Genomic DNA, 24,357 nt, shown 5'->3' with positions numbered 1-24,357 from the left:
AGATCTGTCACAGTGATTGGCCGCTCCTTTGCATCCTTATTTTTGTACAAACTGCTGTGCTTGGAAATGTTGGCTGCGGTGTTACTTTTAATTTATGCTCTATTGATTCCCAATTCCTGACAAATCATGCATAATATCCGATACAGTATGTAAATAAGGCCACATTTTGCAAAGGGTGTTGTTGAAGGGCTGACTGGCTTCTTTAACATATGAAATAGACAGAATCACAGTGTTACCAAGACATTCATACTTGCTGAGCTCAGTTTCAACAGCACAAATGTAATGTACCTCATGAGACATGATGTCCAACTTCAAAGCTGTAAGAATCCTTTGCCCATATTGATGCTGTTGTTTCCATGAGCAAGACTCGCTCAAGAATGCCTCATCTCCTCAGGTCTTGGCTGCTGAGCAGGGTTGGGTCCGGTTACTTCTTGGATTGGAGAGCGCTGGGAATACTGGGTGCTGGCACTGACTCTACAGAGCAAGCTGTTGTTGTGTCCTTAGGCAAGACACTTCACCCACCTTGCTTAGTGGTGAATGGTGGTGGTTGGGAAGCCGATTGGTAGCCTACATAGTTTACCATCACCAAGTATAGAGTCAATGACTAATACAATGTAAAGCACTTTGGGTGTCTTAAAAGGCACTGTATAAATCCAATGTCTTATGTTGATACAGCTTTGGTGAGTGTGTTTGTGAGAGAGTCTTAGTATTTGAACTAATGTAACAAAGACACTTGCCTGCTCATGCCTGTTATGCTGTCATGTTTTAGGGGAGGTTGTCTTACCTGTCCTACCTCACTCTCTATGGAGTATTGAGTACCTAAACATGTGTCTTTTATACTCAGACACTGACCAGAGCAGTTGCTGAGTCACAGAGGTTAGTGTATTAGAGAGGCCCAGGTGATCAGGGGTAGATTTGAGAGGCAGTTCCTACTGCTGTTTGTTAGTGAGAGTGAAGCTGTGTCTAAACCTGATCAGTGAGTGTGCACATGTGCAGGCCTCTCCTCCATCCTATTTGGGTCGGCCCTCTTTAAACCCCTCTTACATAAGCCTCTACTCTCAGATGTGTGATATCACACACTATTTTTGCTCGTGTCTTTGAAAAAGCCTCTTCACCATTAGATAAAGACTATTCAGTTCTTTAAATAATACATTTATATATTTAGACTTCTTTTAATCTATTGCATGGGCAAAACTGTGTATTCATCTTGGTCAGCGCTGTCCCTTCACACCAGCTGACCACAACTTTTCATTGTATCTTTTGTAAATAATATTTTGATTATTACTTTTGAAAATGCCATGTAATGCACAGGGGGAAACTGTACCTCCCATCTAAGAGTATGACATTATCAAATTATAAAATACAAAATCCACCAATTTGCACAGTTTACTAGCTCTAAGTAGTTAGGTCTTCACTGAAATACCAATGGATGCCACTGATTTCCATAGATTTTATTGATCCTGTTGGAGCAAACGATCTAATACTCTCATGTCTTACATGGCTTCACATCCACTGAACTCTGAGGCTCACTGCTTGACCAAATTTCTACCACAGGACTAAAGAAATTAAAAATGGATTACTTGATGCTCCCTTGACATTTATATTGGACTCCTTTGACATTGATACAATGGCGAGTCAGAGTGAAGCCTGGTTCACACTATTGTTAAGTGTAAAATGTAATCGGAAAATAATACATGCCTAATAGTAGCCTGTGTTTTCATGTTTTATCACCAACCTTTAGCTGACCTTATGAAGCAGTAATAACAAAAGGTCGCGGCTGGCGTATGCTCATGACACTGTGAAATCAACCAATTATGTTATTTTCCCTCCAGCTCTTCTCCAAACGGACAGCCGGGTGCAATACTCTGCAGCTTTTTAATTTGAGTTAAAGTGCACAGCACAGCTATTGTGTTTTCTTCATTTTGACCATATCCCCAGGCCAGTCGTGAGGTGACGGTGAGAAAATCTCTGAGTCTTCATAGAAATCTATAGAATTAAGACAGTAAAGCGAGTGTGAGGAGAGCAGTGAGACAGAGTAAAGCGAGTGTGAGGAGAGCAGAGAGACAGAGTAAAGCGAGTGTGAGGAGAGCAGAGAGACAGAGTAAAGCGAGTGTGAGGAGAGCAGAGAGACAGAGTAAAGCGAGTGTGAGGAGAGCAGTGAGACAGAGTAAAGCGAGTTTGAGGAGAGCAGAGAGACAGAGTAAAGCGAGTGTGAGGAGAGCAGTGAGACAGAGTAAAGCGAGTGTGAGGAGAGCAGTGAGACAGAGTAAAGCGAGTGTGAGGTGAGCAGAGAGACAGAGTAAAGCGAGTGTGAGGAGAGCAGAGAGACAGAGTAAAGCGAGTGTAAGGGGAGTAGGGAGACAGAGGGTCCTTTTTGGATGATGGTCATGCATTGCTACTACAAAACTACAAAATACGGTATTTCACATTCATTAGAGTATGACATATCGGATTGTAAGGGCAGGAAAAGACATTAATTGATTGATTTTTTTTTTTTAAACTGTGCATAAAAAAAAACAAAAACAAACCCATCTTGTTTAGTAAAAGCTGCCCACAAAAATATGCCCACATTTGCAAGCACTATTTTCTCCATAGAAATGATTATTTATTTGAATATTTCTATGCACTTACTGCTTCATGACCCTGTCATTTTTAGGGCTACTTTTAGATTATACCTATAGTGCACATCTAGTGTCTTGCTTGGGATTCTAATTTCCTGGTGCTGATCACTATCATGAATCACAAGTTCTGCTTAATCTCTGCAAGTGTGTAATTAACCCTGCACCGATTCATATCACTTATTAAATTAGCACAGATAGGACACTGTGCTTCATTATCCTCCACTATGCTGTTAGCCTAGCCTCTGAGAGGCTAAACATTCACACCCTTCAGACCTTAGAACCAAAGATTAAAGTGTCATCATAAATATCAAGTGATCAGGATGGCTTCACTTTAAAAGAACATTTTATACTGAGTGATAATATTTGAATTCAAACTGAATCACATGTATTATATAGTATTTAGCCACTAGAGAGAAATCAGTGACCTATTGTTCAAAATGTCTCACTGAACAGAGACAAGGGCAAACCCTGATCAGCACAGAAATGACAAAAGTCAAAATTAGGTAAAAATTCAGCCCTGTGTGAACACTGCACTTCCTCATTGTTAAATTATATGACATCGGTAACATGTAGGTACCAATTATACTCAATAACAATGTGTGAATGCTTCCTGGTTCATCAGGTTTGAGTTTAGTTTAATGATACTTAAAACATTTATCTGTATATATTTTTATCGTGCGGTCATTATGAAGTACAAGGAATTGTAAGAAACCACAAATTTTGACCATCATTTTTGTCTTGTGATTAGTTTTGCCCTACTGCACTGCTTCTAATTGTAGATGCTGTTATGAAGAACATGGGCTAATTGTGCATATTCCCCTTTTGTTTTTCACAGCTCTCATTTGCGGCCACAACCCCTGTGCTGGCAGACAAGAAGAAATACCCAAACTTCTTCCGTACAGTACCATCAGACAACGCGGTCAACCCGGCTGTGGTCAAGTTCCTCAACTTTTACAACTGGAGTCGAGTTGGGACACTCACTCAGGACGTGCAACGCTTCTCTGAGGCCAGTCATCTCTACATTAACCTATCCACATTCAAAACTGTGCTCATAAAGCTAAAATAATTGTCCTTGTCTCCATAAAAGTCATTCCAAACGTTATATGGGTAGGTTATGTGTGTTGTTAATAATGGCACACATTGTTACACAGACTGTAGATAAATGTCCTCTGGGACAAATCTCTCAATTATCTCAAAATACAGATGTTAAAGTTCTGTCAGATGCATTGAAATAGAAAATGTGAGAATTGTATTGTTAATAGTAATGTTGAGGCAGTTGCTGAGAACAGTCGTGTCTGCTGTTGTGGTTCGGAGGTGTGTAGAAGTGTCTGAAAGCCCAAATCCCTTTATCTCTCTCTTCCTGAAAGCACCAAGGGGCTTAGGACGCCAGGAAGAAGGACGTCCCGATTCAATCAACCTGCTCCAGATTGGCCCCTAATCCTGATTCACAAATATGCAAACATGGCTGCCACACTTCAGGATCTGTTCATTTCTGTCAGACTCAGAGCAAGTTCCTGCTTTCCATTTTCAGCATTAAGTTGCAGCATTCGTAGCAAATATGTATTTATAAAAGGACTCTAACGTACACCCCGTATCTAAAAATCATATGATTATTTTAATGTCTAGTTCATAGATGTTTGAGTATTTATCCATTGACAGTGTCATCACACAAACTATCTGTATCAATGGCTTTTACTCTCTCTCTGCCTCGCTCCCTGTGTCCCACAGGGAGAATGGAAGGTTAATGTTATGTAAGGCTCCTTCAGTCTGGATTCACACATTCTCACATACTGTAATGTCCCCTGGGACGCTAACCTGTAAGCTAAAGCTTGTCACAGCTATTTTTAGACTTTTCAGACATATTTACACAAACTGACACAGAGCGTGGGAGGAGAGTGATGGACGATTGTTGGGGGCTCCTGTTCTATGTATGGATGTGGTTACGCATTGCTTGGTGCACACAAACTCACACACGCGCGCACTCACACACGCGCGCACTCACCCACACACACACACACACCCACACACACCCCACACACATACACACACACACACACACACACATACATGCAGCGCAATCATCATTACTGAGATTGAACCGGACAAAACCGGGCTCAACAGGAGCAGGCAGCCATTATCAGTCAGTCAGGTGACACACACCTCACAGCAGGATTAGGCCTCAATCTTGTGATCACAACACAAACACTGACAGGTTACCCACAAAAATCACTGGGTTTTAACATAGGCCTGAACAAATCTCTGTCTTGTTTTATCAGTGATCACTTATCTGTATTTAAGGAGCTGATTTCAAATTTAGAAGAACACAGACCACAGAGATATTTAGATAAGGAAGAACATACATAACAGTCAGTAAGGACTGTAACTTTTCTGGAGGATGTGCCACCTGCTTGTCTCAGTGGAGATGATATTTCTTTGCCTAAAATGTTCTACAGTATGTCATTAAATGTATCATACATTTATTAAAATGACATCAAAACACTTTGAAAAACATGTATGCTACGTGATCATACATGACCTCCACAGACCTGGCCTGTAATCGGCCTGTTAGTCTCACCTGCTTGTCTCCATGGAGATAAACGTTCCAAGCAAAGCAATTACACCCCCTGGGAAAAATCAAATGGCATACCATCTCCAGAAGTGCACCTTTTTAACAAGATTGTAGAGTGAGTACAAACTTCTGTGTCAATCTTCTGCTTCCTTAATTGTCAAATGAGTCTAAATGTTCTCATTTTATCCTATATTTGACCTGATATCACCAACTGCTGGATTTCAGATGACGTCAGAACATTCTATAAGCCAGTAATATCTATAGTCTATGGTCTCCACTGTCTGAAGTGAACCATACTGCCCCATTTGAGGGATCTGAAGCGGGCCCTGGAGGGTACTGGCTCCTAGTGGGGTCTGGGGTCAGTCTGGGGTTGGTCTGGTACGGCTCTCACCAAACATTGACTTGCTCTTATGATAAACTGCTGTATTTCCAGTTATGGCAAGTTAAATGTTGAGCTGACATGCTCCGCAAAACAAAGTGTGTACGAACCCAACAGCTGTTTCCTGTTTATCGATGCATGTCAGTTGCATATAAAGATCAAATATATTATATTTCCAGTGCGTAATGCGCCTGACATGAGCCAAACACACTGCAGTACATAAAGAGATGCTAAAATATGGTTCACAGAGAAGGGAAATAAATCCAGAAAAAGCCCCCGATAAACTGGTAGAAGTTTGTGTTTATGTTAACTTTAGCCACGTTTCATAGCTCCACAAACTTGGAATTACTAAATGTAGACAACGTTTTTGTGGATTGCTGAGACCATACAGTTATGTGTATAATTCAGATATGCTTTCGATTTTATTTATTAAGTAAACATGAATTGTGTTAGGGTGACGTCAGTGTCTCACGAAGCAGAGCCCTGGACCTGGAGCCATGCCCGTGGCATGGAAACGCAACTCGGCTGGAGGGAGCCACACCAAACAGACCCACTCCAAGGTGGCCCTAAGTGAACTGTGCCAGTGGAAAAAAAGAGGCTATAGTGAGTTCTAGAGACTAGTCGCTATTAGAAATGGTTCAACTTTTCTGAATTTACCTTTGGAATATTGTTGCATTATTATGGGAAAGTACAATGTGAGCTACAGGGAAATCTGGCTCTTGCCCCCATCAGGGAGTCTGACGCCATCATTTTCTAGACTGTGAAAACCATCAATAGTATGTGAATATATGAAGTATTTAGTCAACAGTAGTGGTCATTGTGTCGAACATGCCTGACTCCAGTACTTCTGACTGCTGCTATTGCACACTATGTAGTGCTTGTTATGTAATATGTTGTGGGGATTATAGCTGATCTACATCTGCTGCTGGGGATTCCCTCGCTGACCCACAGGAGACTGCACTATAGTTCAAAAGCTTCTCTATGTTATTCCTGTCTTTCAAACCAGCCACTTCATGTTTAATAATTGTTTTGAAATAACCAGAGATGGGTATTGCTCAGTTACATTTACTAAGTTACATTACGTGACATTTACTGGAGTGACTTTTAAAAGAAATTATACTTCTAGTAGAGTAGTTTTCAGAGAGCATACTTGATACTTAAATAAAGTTGAAGTAACAGTACTCTTACTTGAGTAAAAAGTTTGGTTATGTTTTATGCTGACAATATTAAATGGTTTGAAAATGTGTTTTAGATATGATTTAGATGTTAGCTGCTCATTTTTATGGTTTATCCTTTGAAAATACAAATTTTTATGCATTATTTTTTGTCCTGACAATTAAATCAAATTAAAATTATAAATTAGATGTTATGCCCAGGCAGTTACTCTTACATGAGTAGTAATTTCTCCAATTACTTATAATTAGTAAAAAAAAGATTTCTTGGACTCCAGGGCATTGTGGCATTGTAACACCAGGCTCTGTAGCATTGTAGCATCAGGGCATCGTGGTATTGTAATATCAGGACATTGTGGTATTGTAACACCAGGGCTCTGTAGACCAGCGCTCATCCCAAGAACAGTACGAGCTCTAACTTGTCCAGATCACTGAGCCAATTGTTCCTCAAGAGCAAAACGTGGTTGTATCGATCCACTGCGTCCACCCTGTTTCCGCCTCACACTAGTGGAGTGTTGTACAAAAATGACTGATGTAGCGTTTTAGTGCTGCCCCAAGGTGAGACAAGCAAACGTTTAGTGATGGTAGAATTAAGTTTGCCAGTAGGTATTGATTTTTTTTAAGTGGGAAAAATTCAATTACATAAAACTGTCTCATATTGTTATCTGAAGTAACTGTAGAGGCACTATAGGCCCTGGTGGTAGAAGTTCATATTGTTATTTTTACTACTATTACTAGTATTACTACTAGTACTACTACTAGTGCTACTATCACTGCAACTATATAAACATATGACTAATTACAGTATAATTTTGTTACTCAACAGATGGGGAATTGTGAGCAAGAGAGGTTAGAAGTACGGGTAGTTAAATGATTGTATTAGTTATATACTTAGTTAGTTAAATATACAGAAATATACATTAGCTACTGTATATTATTGACAACTTTGACTACTTTTTCAGTATCTTACAGTATCAGTAGTGTTACTTTGAATTTTGAGTACTTCAACCACCTCTGCTGTGTTTGTTTTTTATTCCTCTGTTAACTACTAACATCACATTGGTGTTAGCTATTTTATGGGAAAGAATTGCACCCTGTCAACATCTTAACTATTTATTGAAGCTTTTACCCCATAATGCCTCTGACCGGGGCCCATTATGCAGTAACTTGGCAGGGGATCTAGAGGAACATTTGGCCTAAAATAGGAAGATAATATCCGCAAAGCACAACACATAAACCTGGGCTGCAGTTATGCTCATTGGCCAGTGGCATAGATCACCACTGCAACACACCTGCACTCCTCCTTTTCGTGACAAGTGAAAATGTCTGGCATAAAATAGCTTTTCGGAAACTGTGAGCAGCCTGAGGAATAAATCGTGTTTGTGAGAGGAGGAGGCAGCATGATAAACCACCTCCAGCCTACCATCACTGTGGGATACCTGTGCTATTCTCTTCCTCCGCTGATCCCATTACCCGCCATTCCAGCGAATCAATACATCAAGCAGACACGCACCTGCTGCAAGATAGAGTTACCCCGCTCCCCCTTCCGCCCCACAGCCGCTCAGATGGTTCAGTGCATGCCCATACGTGCGAGAAAGACGGCCTTCTGCTTTTACATGACTAGCAATGTGAACCGCGGCAGCTATATGTTGGGTTGTTCTTTGGCTAGTTAGAGGCGGATCAAAATGGGTTCATAGAGTAGGTGTTCAAGTTATAAATGCAGCAGAGAGTTGAGGTGTTGTATCATAGGGAGTTAAGCATAAGTGGTCAGTAAGAAGAGCTGTATAGGTGTGGTTTAGTCATAGTTTGTAAATATAAATGGACATAGCTAACTGTGTAGCCGCCATGTTCCAAATGGAAAGTGATCATGGGCGCGCTTCCAGCTCCGTCGAAAAATTATTACCTCTCTCTCATTTTGGTTTTAAAATGTTTGTATTAACCCATGCTACATGATCCTGGGCTTTTAAAATCTTGCTATTGTGTCCATAAATCAAGATATGAACATCAATAACAGATAAATTAGGCGCATTATTTCCCTAAGGTCGTTCCCGCAAGCATTAGCAACAGGGTTAATTGACATCATTGCTAAGCGTTCACTCCCTTCTAAACGAGCGGTGCTTGCGGGAAGGGACATTACTTTCAAAAACCTCGCTCCGGATTGGCTCTTTGGTTGCTATGATACTCACGGTCAGAATTACAAATATGAAACTCGGCTCCAAATTCGCCCCTTTAGGTCCATGAGTTTAGTCCCAAACCCAAAGTGCAATGCTCATTCTTCTTTCTAATTGCAAAGATATAAAAAACAAAACATATACAACATTACAATAGTTACTTGTAAAATCTTGCTTTGAACATTTTAAATCAGAAGACTCTTTTAGTTAATGTTAATTAAAAAAAAACAAAAAACGTATTTATCCTACATACTCTGCCTTCACATTGTGAGATCAGTCAAGGTTGGAATATAAGTGTATATATATAACAATTAGCACTGTCTTTTTTTGCATTTCTTTTTGAGCTCATTAAGAGTAGAGTTCATTAATTGCCTTTTGACACTAGCACTGAAGGTGTTGGACAGCCACATGTCACCTCGAACACACAAGGGGCCCGCAGCAGCTTTTTAGTTTTTCACAGCAAAGGTGTGACACTTGCAAATGTGTTCTTAACCTCAGAGGATCCAGGGACCTAAAAGTATATTGCGCACTACTCACCAAGGGTACCGTATTAAATAATGTCTTGTCATTTTGATCCAATGTGATTATCTCTGCTCACGTGCGTTCTTTGTTCTGTTTTTGTCTCTCAGGTGAGGAACGACCTGACCAATGAGCTGGAAAAGGCAGACATTCAGATCGCAGACACAGAAAGCTTCTCCAATGACCCGTGTGTCAATGTTAAAAAGCTCAAGGTAAGTCTGAAGCACATGTCTACTGTTCTTACGCTCGTATTCCGCTGTGAAAATGTCATCTCATCTGTATACGGAGGTAGCAGCTCAACTGGCAATAATACTTCAAATTTAAAATATGTGTAAAAGAGTGTAAGAAATTGTAAAAATTAACATTTGTAACTAGAATCACTGGATGTATTTTAAGGGGACATCTTACATTATGTATTACACTCAACTTGTATGCGCTTAAACAGCTTTGCAGTTTAATTTCAAATAAGTGTCTTTAAACCATAAACAATTTCATGATCATGTTAAAGGGATAATTAATTAGTCCGGATCATAGACTGTATAAAAAATTGGACTAAGCAACTGTGACGTCACCCATAGCGTTTGGTTCGAGTCAAACGAAGCCTGTTGAAGCTAGCACTTATCGAAGGCGAAGTTGGTGCCGAGTTCCATATTTGGAAATCTGACCCCCAGTATCATAGCAACCAAAGAGCCAATCCAGAGCGAGGTTGTTGAAGGTAACGTCCCTTCCCGTCCGCATTGCTGGTTTAGGAGGGAGCAGCTCTGTCAGTCAGCCCTGTTGCTAATGCTAGTGGGAAAGAGGGCACCGTGGATCATGCAGGATTAATACGAACATTTTAAGAACTGACAGCAGCAGTTACAGTGAGAGGAGCGACAGTTTTTCAATAAAAAGTGAACTGGAACCAGAATCGTTGGAGAAAGAAGGCGCCTTATTGGTCTGTTATTAATGTTCATGTCCTGATTTACAGACAAAATAGAATTAAAAAAAGTAAAAACACCAGGATCATGTAGGATTAATACGACAATTTTAAGAACAAAATGACGAGCCTGACAGCAGCAGGAGAGAGGAGTTTTTCAATAAAAAGTGAACTGGAGCCAGAAGTGTGCTCGTGCTCACTTCCTGTTTGGAACACTGTGGCTAGCAAGTTAGCTATGTCCATTTTCTAAATATACAGTATCCTGATAATAAAAATAATTTGCATCTTGTGAAGGTAGAGTTTGCCTCATTCCATAGTTTCGTTTTGTATGTGTTCATAAAATTGTCCAGTTACTATTATTTATTGCAGTCTAGTAAACTTACATGTTATTGCTTTTACTGCTTTCAGTCTTTACATTGTATTGTGTGTCATATCATGCATTTTACTTAGTCGTGTTCAGTGTTCAGCTCAAATCATCATCTTTAATCTGACTCGTAAAATCACTGGTTGAACTGCTGTAAATATGTAAATCACATTTTGCAGGCTATTAGCACAGACAGGAGACACTGGTGCTTTATTTCTCTGTATTTTCAGCACAACTATAAACGGTGGGGGTGACATATATTCAAAATTCATATTCACGGCCCAGTTTATAGTTTATGCAAGAAGGGATTGTGGCGTCACTGTAGGCTCCAGAAACAGTGCACTCAGGGAACTGGAATTTAGAAAAAGCCTTGGCAGAGCTGCTGTAGGGTGCACATAATTCCCCGACATGTAGGTCTCCAGTTGTTCAGTAACTGCTTGTCTTCTCCAAGTTATCTCGAAATGAACTCACACATGCCGCACTATTACCCCACTGCGATTTTAATATGCCATAATATGAGCGCGACGTTACTATGGAAACGTGTGGCAGAATTTTCCAAATGCTTTTTACTCACTCATGGGCTTTTCTGCCACTTCAGGGCACTGTCAAAAATATTTCAGCATTCTAAACCAAGTCCGATGCATTTCATTATTTATTGTTGTTTAATAATTTACTGTACATTCAAAATCTCTTTTCCTCCGATGTGAGGCAGAAGGCTGGGATTTTAAGAAGAACATTTTGGTTGTTTGACATTATTCACCTAATAGTTCCGGGGGTGGAATGAAACAAAGTAAAAGCAGTAAAGTGCAGTGTTTAAGTATACATTTTAGGTAGATTTTACAGTGGATACTTTTTACTTTTACTTCACTATCTGCACTTTGTACTCTACTACATTTTTGAACTGGACTGAAAAGTAAAGGTATTTTTTTATTATTGTCTGAGACCTGCTGAAAAGGCTGAGGGGATTATTTTTAACACGTTCGTAGTTTGAGCAGAAAAAAATATTGATTCAGTTGCTTCTGTTGTACACAAATATGTATCAAAATCACTACATCTGAAGCTTTATTAAATCTCAAAAACTGCACAAAACTCATTTACTTTGTACTCTTTAAGTGCATTTTTAAACTGGTATTTTAATACTTAAGTAGATTTTTTTTTTGATACATTTACTTTTACTTGAGTACTTTTACTTAAGTATCAAAATTTAGAACTTCTTCCACTACTGAATATTTCTGTCTAATCTATCTAATGTTCAGTTTTGGGAAGAAAAAAACACAATTTGATATTTCAGACATAGAGAGATTTATACACATAATTTATTTTCTATTCGTCAGTTTTCAAAAGTAATTGGTTCAAATATGAATAAGGGGGTTCTTAATAGAAGCAACATATTGCCCTGTGTCCAGATTACGCGCCTCACAAGCTCATAAAAAGCATGATTACACTGTTGTACTTAATAAGCATCACCAGTGCACGGGAGCTACAATATAACGCTGGCTATTATCAAATAAATCTTCTTCATATAGTTACAAACAGCCATGTCATGTGGAAAGCACAGGGCCCTCTTAACTCTCACTGTGGATTATTGTAATATAAAAGCCAGAGCAATAAGAATAATTTGTGTGTCTGTCCTGGCACAGTCAGGCTAATATGCAAACACAACACGGCCTTGCCCCAGACTACAATATTTCACGTAGTCTCGGGTCCAATTTACTGAGTTGATGTGTCCTGACTGAAGGAGAGGAGTGCACCGGCGTTCACATATATTAAGAAAATATGCTCCCATAACGAAGAGGAGGTGCTGATATTAAGGGAAGAAGGGTAAAATTATGGGCATGGGCTTGTTTTTTTTGTTTTTTTGTTTTTTTTTCGAGGTTATTTTTCTGAAAACAACACAATAATAGCATTTTTATTCCAAAGGTGTCATAAGAGATCGTAGGTCATCCAAGTTGAATTCGAACACCGTCAGATATTATGATTTATTTTTCATTGCAAGACATAACCAACTATCCCGTTACAAGGATAAAGAACATATTAGCTAGAGTCACTAAGAGGACAACGCGATATCACTGCATATTTAGTGTTACAATAGTGAAATTCCTCTACTGCATTGCCACTCCTCTAGTGTGTGACCTGCTTTGTCAAATCGAATGTTCTGAATGATAAGCTTTGTTTCTAAAATACATTCTTTAACCACGTATAACAGCAGTATACTGTAGATGTAGAGTCCTCTAGCTTTGTTTTGTCTCCTGGGTTGCACTATGTCCCCATCGCCTGCAGCGTTTGGACCCACTACAGTGACTGGCTGCCCCCTCTGATCCTCCGTTATGTGACATATGGCATGAGATGGCCTCAGGAGCAACACTTCGTGGACTGTTTTCATTAGGTTTTCACATCGTCATGCAGCGAGGGAGAGCATGAAGCACATCAAGTCTTTTTATTGTTATGAGCAAAATTTTTATTCCATTTGCAACTTCTTCTACACTTTAATTTGTTGTGACGGGGCAATCGCACGTGTCACGTTGTATAAAATCTACGCAGCCGATGCCCATACCTGTCAGGCCCGGTTTGAGGGGGCTGCGTGTTTGTCTGGTTGTGTTTTGAGTGCTGCTCATAAACAAACACATGTCTATGGGTGACATACATATGGAGGTGTGCACTAAATGACAGACTGTTGGCTTTGAGCTGATCTATTCTCCCTCCCAAACACTGCCCTTCAACCGAGCTGTAGTAAATTATGTATTCAGCTCAACAGGCCATGTGCTGTGAATCCCCGTGCTACAGACTGACTTCTGCTTTATAAAATAACTTAAATGCATCTGGAAGTAAGGCAGTAAAATGAAATCCAAATGTGCATTATCAAACTACAAAGCCTGCAGTTATTTGGATACTACAACGCCTTCAGCAGAGAACAACGTATCCTGTGTTTTTATAGAAATATCTTGTTTTACCTGTATTTCAGACACTGTACCTGAGACATCTACAAGCACAAGTTCTGAAATGGGGTTCTTGGATCAGTTTCATCAGTTCATATTTCAGTCTTGTCTCAGATGTTCTCCCGGTGTCGTTTACAATGTGCACTCTTCACAGAATCCTATTTTTTAAACGTATATTGCAATTCAGTTCTTTCCCAAATCGTGCAGTCCACAAATCACTTCTAGTTTGGTTTTGTCACTATCGATGAGCGAAATATTGACCTTTTTTGGGAAGATAGAAAGATACGTATACAGCTCAAGGTCATTTATGAGAGCTGTGGAAAGAAAACCAAACAAACAAACAAAAAAAAAAGCTGCTATAAACATATGTTGAAATTGTTATTGTGTTATTGGTTGAACATTATAATTCAACATGAGGTTCACGTTTTTTTGTTTTGTTTTGACAGGACAATGATGTTAGGATTATAATTGGACAGTTTGACGAGAACTTGGCATCCAAAGTCTTCTGCTGTGTGAGTACAACTTAATCTAAAACCGCTTCTTGCAAATTAGACATAAATGCTAATATTTTCTTGCATATTTTTCATCCAAGGCATATAACCTGAACATGTACGGAAGTAAATACCAGTGGATCATTCCTGGATGGTACCAAGGAAACTGGTGGGAGCAGGCCAACTCCACAAACTGCACCACGAAGAAGCTGCTGGCCGCCATGGAGGGCTACATCAGCGTGGACTTCGAACCGCTCAGTGCACGGCAGATCAAGGGCATCTCAGGCCGGGTCAGTGCACGGTTCAATTGTTCAGCTAATTTGCAATAAAACAATTTAATAACAAAAAAAAAACAAAAAAAACAGATGATGCTGTGTTTTACTTCTGATTCAAATTTAGATCTACGCTTTATTCATCCCGAACGAAATTTCAGTGCTATCAGAGTTTGTAAATGTGATGAAGGGTTTGCCACCTGCTTAAGATGTGATCATTTTACCCAGAATGATCCACAGTGTAGCATTAATGTTCTCCATGGGGACAAGCAGGTGTTGCCATCAGGACAAATTACAGAGCAGATCTTGTAGAGTTCATGTTTTTGAGGTATTTTTGAACAATAAAAATAAATAAATGAATGAATGAATGTAAGATAGATAAAAGCAAAGCAATAAGGTCGTCACGGAGACAAGCAAGTGGTGGACACTCCAACAAAAAGTGCAGCTAACTCAGTCTGAATGCAGTAATGATAAGAAATAACATTTGCGCTCTTGTGAAACGAAATCTGTTGTTTGTGTATCTTTTCTTCTCTAGACCCCTAAAGAGTACGAGCGAGAATACAATCGCGAGCTGTTACAGAAAGGCATCGAATCCAGTAAATTCCACGGATTTGCGTACGACGGCATCTGGGTCATCGCCAAAACCCTGACCCGAGTGATGGAGCTGCTCAGAATCAAACAACGACAAAACTTCCATAACTTCACAGTAGACGACCGGGAAGTAGGGAAACTAGTACTGGATGTAATGAACGAAACCAACTTCAATGGAGTCACAGTAAGTACACATGTGGCTTTGCAGTACTTTTTCAATCTCCTCGTGTTTGCTATGCTGCGTGTTCATTGTTGGCTTTCTTTATATTCTGCCTTCCTCCCACTGGCCTAAGTCTACCTTGTGATTAACTGCCCCCTTGCTTGCATAAATAACCTTTTCGTTTTGCTCACCTACACTGATGGGATTGGACTCCATTTCAAAACCTATTTTACAACCAGTGCATGGATCTAATAACAAGATATCACTTATATCATATTCAAAGAGGTGTTTTGGAATAAATGAGCTCACAAGGCAGGTGGGGATAACGGGAGGGCTACTGAAGCTAAAATTACACATGTGCTGCTGAGGTGAATATTGAGGACCTGCATTTGCTGTGATAATAGTAGCAAGTGAAGGGTGGGCTCAAGAGGAGGCTGCAGATGTAGTAGTGTAGAGTGTGTAGAATACTCAATCAGCTCTGGGCTCTCTGGGCAGGCCCGTGTGTGTGTCTGTGTGTGCGGCACAACATGCAGGTCATCAGTCTTCACACTTTCTACTCTTTTCTCAGATATATTAGTTCTATTATTACTGAGAATATATTGATATGTAAGAAAATAACTGGATTTAGCAATGACTCAGCTACAGCCACGTGATTACCTATTCTGGATTAGTACACTGATGATTTAAGGTGCACAATGTAACTTTTCAGGTGGAGGGTTTGTCACTTGCCTATCGCCATGGAGATGTTAAAGGCACTGTGTCTGATGTTACGGTTTTAAAAACTTGAAAAATATCATTTGTTCATTTTAAAGGGTCCAAAGTCATTCCTCACCTTATGCATTTTGAGCATCCTAATTAGTTTTTGGAGTGGCGGGTAAGCTTACAACAACACACACTTCCTGATTAGTCGATGGTGAAGTATTAGTGCCTTAAATGATTTGCTTAGAATATTCCACTGTGTGTGTCAGCTATATAGATCTCAAACTATAAATCAAAAATCAAAATGTAGAATCAGTTGAGAACCAGTGCTGAAGAATTGCATAAGATCAAAGCATTTCACCACACAGAGCAAACTCCCGCCCACATACATATTGCACACATTTTTCATCATTTATGTGTCGATATACCATTCTCAATAGGTTGATTCCAGGCCCTACGGCTTTTGTGTGGAAGTGTGTGTTTTTATATGGGCACGGTCAGACCTAGTGCCTCTTCATCTCCTGCTTGTGTTTGCTGGGTACACACAGGAGCCCCGAGAGAAGGCAGCGCCGTGATCCGAGTGGGGCTGCTGCAGGAGACACTCATTGATCGGCTGCTGCCACAAAGGAGGAGGAGGAAGAGGCTGACATTAGATCAGGGGTGTCCAAACTATATCCCAGGGGCCAAATGCGGCCCTCAGACTTCAGTTAAACTGGCCCAATTGATCATAATCAGTACTTTTTATGGCAAATTTGGGTAATCCTACCAATATAACATAAATAACATCACATTGCATTGTCATACAGACCTAATATTATATTTCAAGCCTTATTTAAACTATGAAGTCAAAACTATGTTGAATGAACCATCTGAATTATTGACTGTATTCACCACTGGTCTGTGGCCTTCTGTGTCCAATATTTTTCAAGATCTGGCCCTCAGTGAAGAGTCTCAAAATCTTAAAACAGCAACACTTTTACTTTTTACTCTTTAAATACACTTTTAAGGTACTTTAATACTTTTACTTGAGTATTTTTTGATATTTTACTTTTACCTCAGAATTCACCAATATCCTTCATAATAGTGACCAGTTATACGGCAACATGTAAGTCAGGTTTGGACTGTGAAACAATAAAACACGAATAACAGATATTTAAAATAGTTTGAGTTTTAATGCAGGGATCAAAGGTCATGTTTGGAGCTACCTTAGTGCTGGTAACGCCCGGGTCACCTCCTCTGCTCCTCCACTCGTCTTTTCAGTTGAGTGGGTTGCTGTGCCCTTTGTTGCATTCGAGATTCTTCTCCATTTTTAGGAAGCACATCTCCTTCCTGGATGACTGTAGCTTTGAAAGTAGCGCCTTTCTGGACATCTTGTCTTTTTTCAGGACTGTTTCTTCACAGCTGTAGGCCTCTGGATCAGACCGCTCTTGGTGTTTCAGGGCAGCAATCGCAGTGTCCTGTTCTTTAAGTGTCCTGCTCATTGCTTCCATTGTCCCTCAGTGCACTGTGAAAATGTCTGATATTGTTATGGGCACTGGTGACATCATCCAGCGCTTTCTCTTTCTTCTGGAGCTTGTCCTTGACGTTTTGCAGCTCCAACTCAATTTTTGCAATAATGTTTTTGGAGCTCCTGTTTCAAACACATGTTTTCGTGTCTTGCGCTGATGTACAGGTTTCTCGGCTGCTTATGGGCACTGATGTGGGAAACCATCTCCTTCTCTTTCTCTTGGAGCAAAGCAATGACTTTTTCCAACTCCAAGTCTGCCACGTTTGGTTTTGCTGTGACCTTTTTGATCTTGTGAAGCTCCTTTTTCACCCCCATCATCTCCTGCAATGTCTTGAGATGCAGGATTCTTCTCTGACAATGGGCCTCAGTCTCATGTTGCAGTTCTTCGTCCTTCTTTTGGAGGGCATCGGTGAGATTTTGGATCTCTTTTTCTTGGTCAATCCTCTCCTGAGTCTTGTGCCTGAGGTCCTGAGGTTGGCTCATTCGGACCTGATTTGCGAGCTCGGCCCTCATTTGCTCCAACTCTTGATGGAGCATGCTGACCAGAGCGCTCTCGTCCAGGGGTACATTGTCCAGGGGTACATCGTCCAGGGGTACCTCATCCAGGGGTACCTTGTCCATTGGTGCCTCATCCAGGGGTGCCTGGGCCGGACCTCTTTCCTCTGGGTTTGGGGAGTCCTGGATGGTAGGAGACTCCAGTTGGGTCTCCTCTGGCTCTGGATCGTCCCCTGTTGAAAGATGTCAAGCTGATACAGAAGGATGGACATGGACAAACATATAAAAGCAATTATTATCACTTAAACCTAAACATGCATGAAAATGAATCATTGTAAATAACATGGTTGTTATTACACAGTGGCACTAATGTCTCTAACCACACTGGATAAATACTGACCACTGCAAACTCAAATGACCCCATGTTTATTTTTTATGCCGTAACATGTTTCTGCCTGTTTTATATCTATGCACCATGGAAAAGAAATAAAAAACATTGTTGTAACAGTCTCCAATAAATGTGCTCTGATCTCTGTTGTGACTTGAGAACATAATATCTCTGAGAATGTAACACTGAAGTGGGCGTGTTTGATAGACAGTTGTAGTATCCACGTGTGTGTCTGTGTGTGTGTGTGCGTGTGTGTGTGTGGGTGTGTACGGGGGTGGGGGTGTGTGTGTGTGTGTGTGTGTGTGTGTGTGTGTGTGTGTGTGGCGCTTGATATCTGAGTAGAAATGAGGAGAATTTGAAACCTGCAGAGCAACAGAGCAACATCTCAACTGACCCCGTCTTCTCACTAATTCTTACAGGACTCAAATAAGCAGTAAAATAAAAAAAAATTAAAAAGTGTTAAATATGGATTAAACAATAAGGACCGTATGTTGTAGAGTTTTATTACACTACATGGAATTATAGAACATGATACAAAACATTGAGTTATAGAACATGGAGTTATAGAACAGTGAGTTATGGAACATGATTTATCTGTTGCCGAACAGCTTGTGCAAGATGCCCAAGAATTATTGTATGCCAGTGAACACTGGAATCCTCACAGACAGTGGTATAAGTGTATAATCCCCCAGTCAACAATATCAACCACAATGAAATCAAATTTTACAATGCAAACTGTGACAACTGATAATGTGCAGATATTCACAGTATGACCAAATATTTAGTTTATGTTGACACACAGAGACATTATACACTCTGGACATAACATACAGGGTAAATGTGCATGACTGTAAAGCTCTTTAGCTCCTATATGTGCATAGGAACAGTGGCAGCGTGCTCTCAGACAACATCAAAGATGCCACACAAAGCCACACATTCAAACAGAGGGGAGGATCCTGCGTTGCTACTTCAAAGCACACCATCTTTTTGAGGCAAAATTGGCTGTGGATCTTCCTTCTCCACATTTCCCCCTCAGCTGTCGTTTAATCAGCCAATGCAAATGCTTTTTCTATTTCATTCTCTCTCTTCCCCATCTACCTGCTTGTGTCTGTGCAGATCATCTTGTCGGCTCTCACCTGTTTTGTTAGTCAGGCAGTAATATGTAAACCCAGTTAAATGTGTAATTAAGGAGCTCAGTAAGCAGATGGTGAGCTGAATTAATTTAACCGTCTTTTGAGATAAAGGACAGGAGGCACTGGCAACAGGGTGAGAGCAGGAATACAACATGAGAAGAAAACCTGAGTGTCTTTGTTAGTTACAATGACAGGTTGGGTTTTATTTTTCTGTTTCAACAGTCTCATTGACAAATATATTTAGAACATAATGACATATAGAGCTTGCCTTTAAGACTTGCGCTGCCATAATAATAGTGCATACTTTTTACCAAACAGTATTTAGTCCATGCCTGTTAATCTGTTAATGCCTGTATTTGCTCTGTTTGCAGGGTCAAGTCATGTTTCGGAATGGAGAAAGAATGGGCACAATCAAATTCAACCAGTTTCAAGGTAAATGGATCACACATGTTTAGGCCTAAACAGCCAGACTCCTCACTGTATCCACATGGTGTCTGGTAACTCTTCCTTCAGTTCAGTCCTGTCAACATGTGGAGCCAACAAGCATGAAGTAAACCAGCCAGGCAAACAGTGCACATATCCCTAGCACAGCAGCATGAAAACACTGGCTTCTGTGTTTAATCCATGGCTCAGATTTGGACCAGACAGGCCTTTGTAGAGTAGAGAGCCCACTACTGGCTAGACAGACTGGTTAACAGCTCTACTGCTGCACCCTCTACAGCTAATTGGTCTTGACAACAGAAAGAGTGTTTTTCACATTCACTGTTTTCCTCCCTGAGTGTTGTCCTCTACATGTTAGGAGTCAGAGAGTCAGTTACAGTGTAGGGCATAACATATAGATCAGGGGTCACCAACCTTTTTTAACCTGAGAGCTACTTTATGGGCACTGAGTCATACGAAGGGCTACCAGTTTGAGACGCTCTTCTGAAATAACACATTTGCTCAGTTTGCCTTTAGTTATAAATTATTAACAATGATAAATGATAATCATCTATGTGAACACACTAATCACGTTGCAAGACACTGATCACATTAATGATTTCTCAAAATAATTATCAACGATGAGCAAGGAGGGAAACAGATATCAGTATTCAGCACTTTAACTTTACTAATCTTAGTAATTGTTAAATTTCCAGATGACACTTACATCACTACATCTCATAGGAAAAGTGTCCCATTTTCACTATCCATTGACAAACCTTTTTAACAAAACATAAATAATATACATTGCACCATGTTTCATAAAGTTATCAATTATGTAATGTTAAAGAAAAATAAGCTTACATATTTTTAAATAAATTTCGGTTGCGTTGTGTGACTTTGTCGTGGAAAAAGCCTGGTGTTTACCCAAAGCTGCGTTTGTGAGACGTAGTGAAGTGTCCCTCCACATTGTGCCGCTTTGCCGTCGCCACAGTCGCTCCGCAGATGAGATACGCGCAGGTTTCTTTTACAGTCTTAAATCGTTGTGAAAGTGATCTCTTTATTTTCTACCATGGAGTAAGAAACTGCATTCAGCGCATCCTCACAGCGCTCGCGAGCGGAGCACTGGTTTTGTCACGCGCACAATACTGACCTTTGAAGTGAGTAGGTCAAAGTTCACCTTAACTTATCTATCTACACTTCACGTATAATGAACATATGTTTAAGATATTGTCATTTTTAAATCTATATAAACGCAAGGGTGATTAAAAAAATAGCAACAGAATAAAATTAAATTTTAGATGCAGTGAGTTGTGCTATTTTTAGAACTGGTCTGCGGGCGACTCATGTGGGGCTTGGGGGCGACATGGCGCCCGCGGGCACAGGGTTGGTGACCCCTGATATAGATAGTATCTGTATGCAGGGGATTCCCGGCTCCTGCTCCCAGCCTGTATGTAGAGCACTGTGTGGTGCTCAGCTCTTTCCGCTAAACATCTTATCTTCCCTGGTGCAGAGGGACTCCATCCCTCCGGCTGTTTAAATCACACTCCATGTGCATGAGCAGCGCGTGTGTGTGTTTCTGTCTAACAGCAGATACTGGACAGTTTGTGAGCAGTTAAACACTAAACACTGCAGATGTGGGCAACGTGCTGTTTCCCTTATCACATATGACATGCATTTTAATTACCATGTGCTTTGGAGATGAGATTAAAAGTCACCCAAACAACAACAAATACACAGCTTGATGAAACTAGAGTCGAAAAATATTTGTGTAGTGTTGGAATTATTCCAAATCGTTTGTTCAAATTTGTTTTACTTATGTGAAAGTAATGTAACATAAATAACGCAATTTAACTGCTATTTTTGTCCTAGTTCTGAGTAGACTGATGTGAGTGTATGTGATGTCCTTTACCCTGATTCCCTGCTCCTGTCCCTATGATTGTGTCCTGACCCTGGTGCTTACGCTGGCCTTTCTGCCCCATGCTTCTCACTTGTCAGGGATGGCTGATTTGTTACTCCTTTGACACTGTGAGCAGGGCTGTAGGAGAGGGACTGCCTTATCCTGAATATTTCAGCAGGCGGTGATCCTCAACACGGCCCTATCATTGGCACTCAGCCCCTGAACCGCGCCTTTACCTTGTCAGACAGCTTCAGTCATGGGCCAAAGTGGCTCTTATATCCCAGTTCTCTGGGGATTAGGATCGAAATCCCGGGTCTACAACAGCACTGAACTAAATGAGGCACAATGTACACGAGCCTGTCCTTGTTTGGTAAACGCGTGGGCATCTTAAGGGTTTCTCTGGTATGTATTTGAAAGTGAAGATTTACTTTGAATTTGGAAGGTGTAATTGAAAAAAAAAAATGTCTGCATTTGTTTATAGCTTACACAGTTTGATGAAGAAACATGAAAAAATGAATCTATAGTTGTCATCAATATATGCATAAATATATATTTTAGTAACACTAATTGGGAGTACATAGTCACTTCCCAAAAATGTCTTTCTCACATGTGTATTGGAAAATATATAAAACCGATTTGAGGAACCAATGGCCAAAAACACAAAGCATATATTGTCCTGGTAGAAAGCTTGACAAGTTAAACTTTTACATTAAAATTCCCATAGTAGGCAGAACTGAGCAATCCATATTTTGCGATTGAAAGGATGTGGTCTTGATAAGATCTTTGTGTAAAGACTATGGTGTTTTATTCCACTGCAGGTGTGTACTCATTTGACATTTGGTAATGCTTTGTGGCCATATGCTCTAGGGTTTTGGCTTGAATAGAATAGGTAGAACTCTACAAGGACAATAGGAAAAAATGCTTCTTGTTTGCATCAAAAGAAAACAAGAGTGATCCCCCATTCAGCTCTCAGCTCGTCCCAGCTCTAAATGAGGATTCCTTAAGAGCCGAGGAGAGCGAAGGCATGTGTTTCCCTGACAACTCAAGGTCACTCCTCCATCAGTGCTGCACCTATTGTTGTTTGGGAAAGAGGAGGCAGCTCTGTTTGTGCAAACACACTGGATTCCCCGAACGCTCCTGTCTGCACAATGGCACCATTTTGATTGTTCTAGTTTGCCATTCAAAATAACTTATTGCTGTTGTCATGGAGAGTCTACTCATACGGTCCATTTAGAGCCTTATTATGCATTTGCCTATTGGCCGCTTTGTGAGATATGTGTTCTTCAATGCCTCTTTGGTCTCCTTGAGGTAAAATAAACTGATAATTGAGACGGTAAAACCAGAAATACAATTTCCGGGCAGCATTAAACAGCGTCTTAAAGGAGCCAACTGTGATACATCTTAAAAAAATAATCTAATGTAGGGCCCTTAAGTCCGACTGACCTGGATGTGCACTAGTTCACTAATGCTTTGGATCCCACACTGATCCCATGTGTAGAGTGTGTGTGTGTGTATCAATATTCCTCTCTGTTTTGGATAATATCATGAATTCACTGTACTTATCCAGAGTACTAACTATCTAGGCCAGGTGTTCCCAAACTTTTCACACCATCAAATCGGATTAAGCCTTCTTAGTCCCATCAGATCTAAACCTGGTCTAAACAGGACTACCGGTAATCTATTTCTAAACTAGGACTAAACCAGGTCTAAAATAGGACAACACAACTAATATACTAGTTATAAAAAGAACTAACCAAAAGGAAGACAAAACAGTGTAACAAATTGGCTATACATTATATTTGAACTACAGAGGGACTTCCAGATTTTGGCCACAATTCCACAAATTTGTAGTTCACGTAAATATTTTGCTGTTTTATCACTGATTACAGTCTAACAGCGATTGTATATATTTCTTGTAAATAGGCAAAAACACCACTAATGAGTATGAATGTGTCTTGACAGAGGGCCAAGAAGTAAAGGTGGGAGAATACAACGCAATCGCAGATGTTCTGGATCTCATCAACAACTCCATCCGATTCCAAGGTATGAACGCATCTCAACAGGGAGAAGACATCATGCTTTCTATCTATATTTACTGTCTGTGTGTATTTATAACAAGCTGTAACCAACTGTGTTTTTCCCGTGAAGACACTCAAAGTATAAGGCATAACTTGTGTGAGAACCTCTACTCTTAAAACTGTCCTTTGTCCACTCAATTATTTACAAGTCCATTTTGCACCATTGCTGCCACACTGTTATGTTTCCATACTTTATAATGTGCTCAGTTTTCCTGGTGGATCACGTGCTTCTCTCCTGCATTCAGTGATTCAAGCACAGTGTCGTCTGAAAGGCCTGTTTCCACATCTCTGACCACACTAAAGTGATGTATGTAATGTGATGCTATTGCTATTGACCGGTCAGCTGAAGGCAGAAAGAGATAAGAGAGTGCACGGGCCAGGCCTTACTGTGTGCATATTTTACATTATATATCACATGTAAGCTAATAGGTTGCGTTCATGTGCCGTCACAACATTGTACAGTGATATGGTTTAAAAAACGGTGCTGGAAGACAGAATTCAGTGATGGAATTTACAGTTTAATTGTCAAATAGCAGGTTTGTCGTCCTATTTTTGATTAATATCTCTGTAATTATG

General features: G+C 40.2%; 1 protein-coding gene across 1 annotated transcript in view; it reads left to right on the top strand.

The window, feature by feature from the left end:
* The window catches only part of gabbr2 (gamma-aminobutyric acid (GABA) B receptor, 2), a 100,179-nt gene that overhangs the window by 38,541 nt on the left and 37,281 nt on the right, over window positions 1-24,357 (top strand). Inside the window, exons 3-9 of the mRNA XM_033975476.2 lie at window positions 3,457-3,627; window positions 9,542-9,643; window positions 14,094-14,159; window positions 14,240-14,428; window positions 14,946-15,185; window positions 19,755-19,815; window positions 23,666-23,746. Of these exons, the coding sequence (XP_033831367.1) occupies window positions 3,457-3,627; window positions 9,542-9,643; window positions 14,094-14,159; window positions 14,240-14,428; window positions 14,946-15,185; window positions 19,755-19,815; window positions 23,666-23,746 (910 nt within the window). The remainder of the gene's footprint in view (window positions 1-3,456; window positions 3,628-9,541; window positions 9,644-14,093; window positions 14,160-14,239; window positions 14,429-14,945; window positions 15,186-19,754; window positions 19,816-23,665; window positions 23,747-24,357) is intronic.

Source organism: Periophthalmus magnuspinnatus, chromosome 11 (genome assembly GCF_009829125.3).
Source record: "Periophthalmus magnuspinnatus isolate fPerMag1 chromosome 11, fPerMag1.2.pri, whole genome shotgun sequence".
NCBI lineage: Eukaryota > Metazoa > Chordata > Actinopteri > Gobiiformes > Gobiidae > Periophthalmus > Periophthalmus magnuspinnatus.
This window is presented reverse-complemented; position numbering and strand designations above follow the sequence as displayed.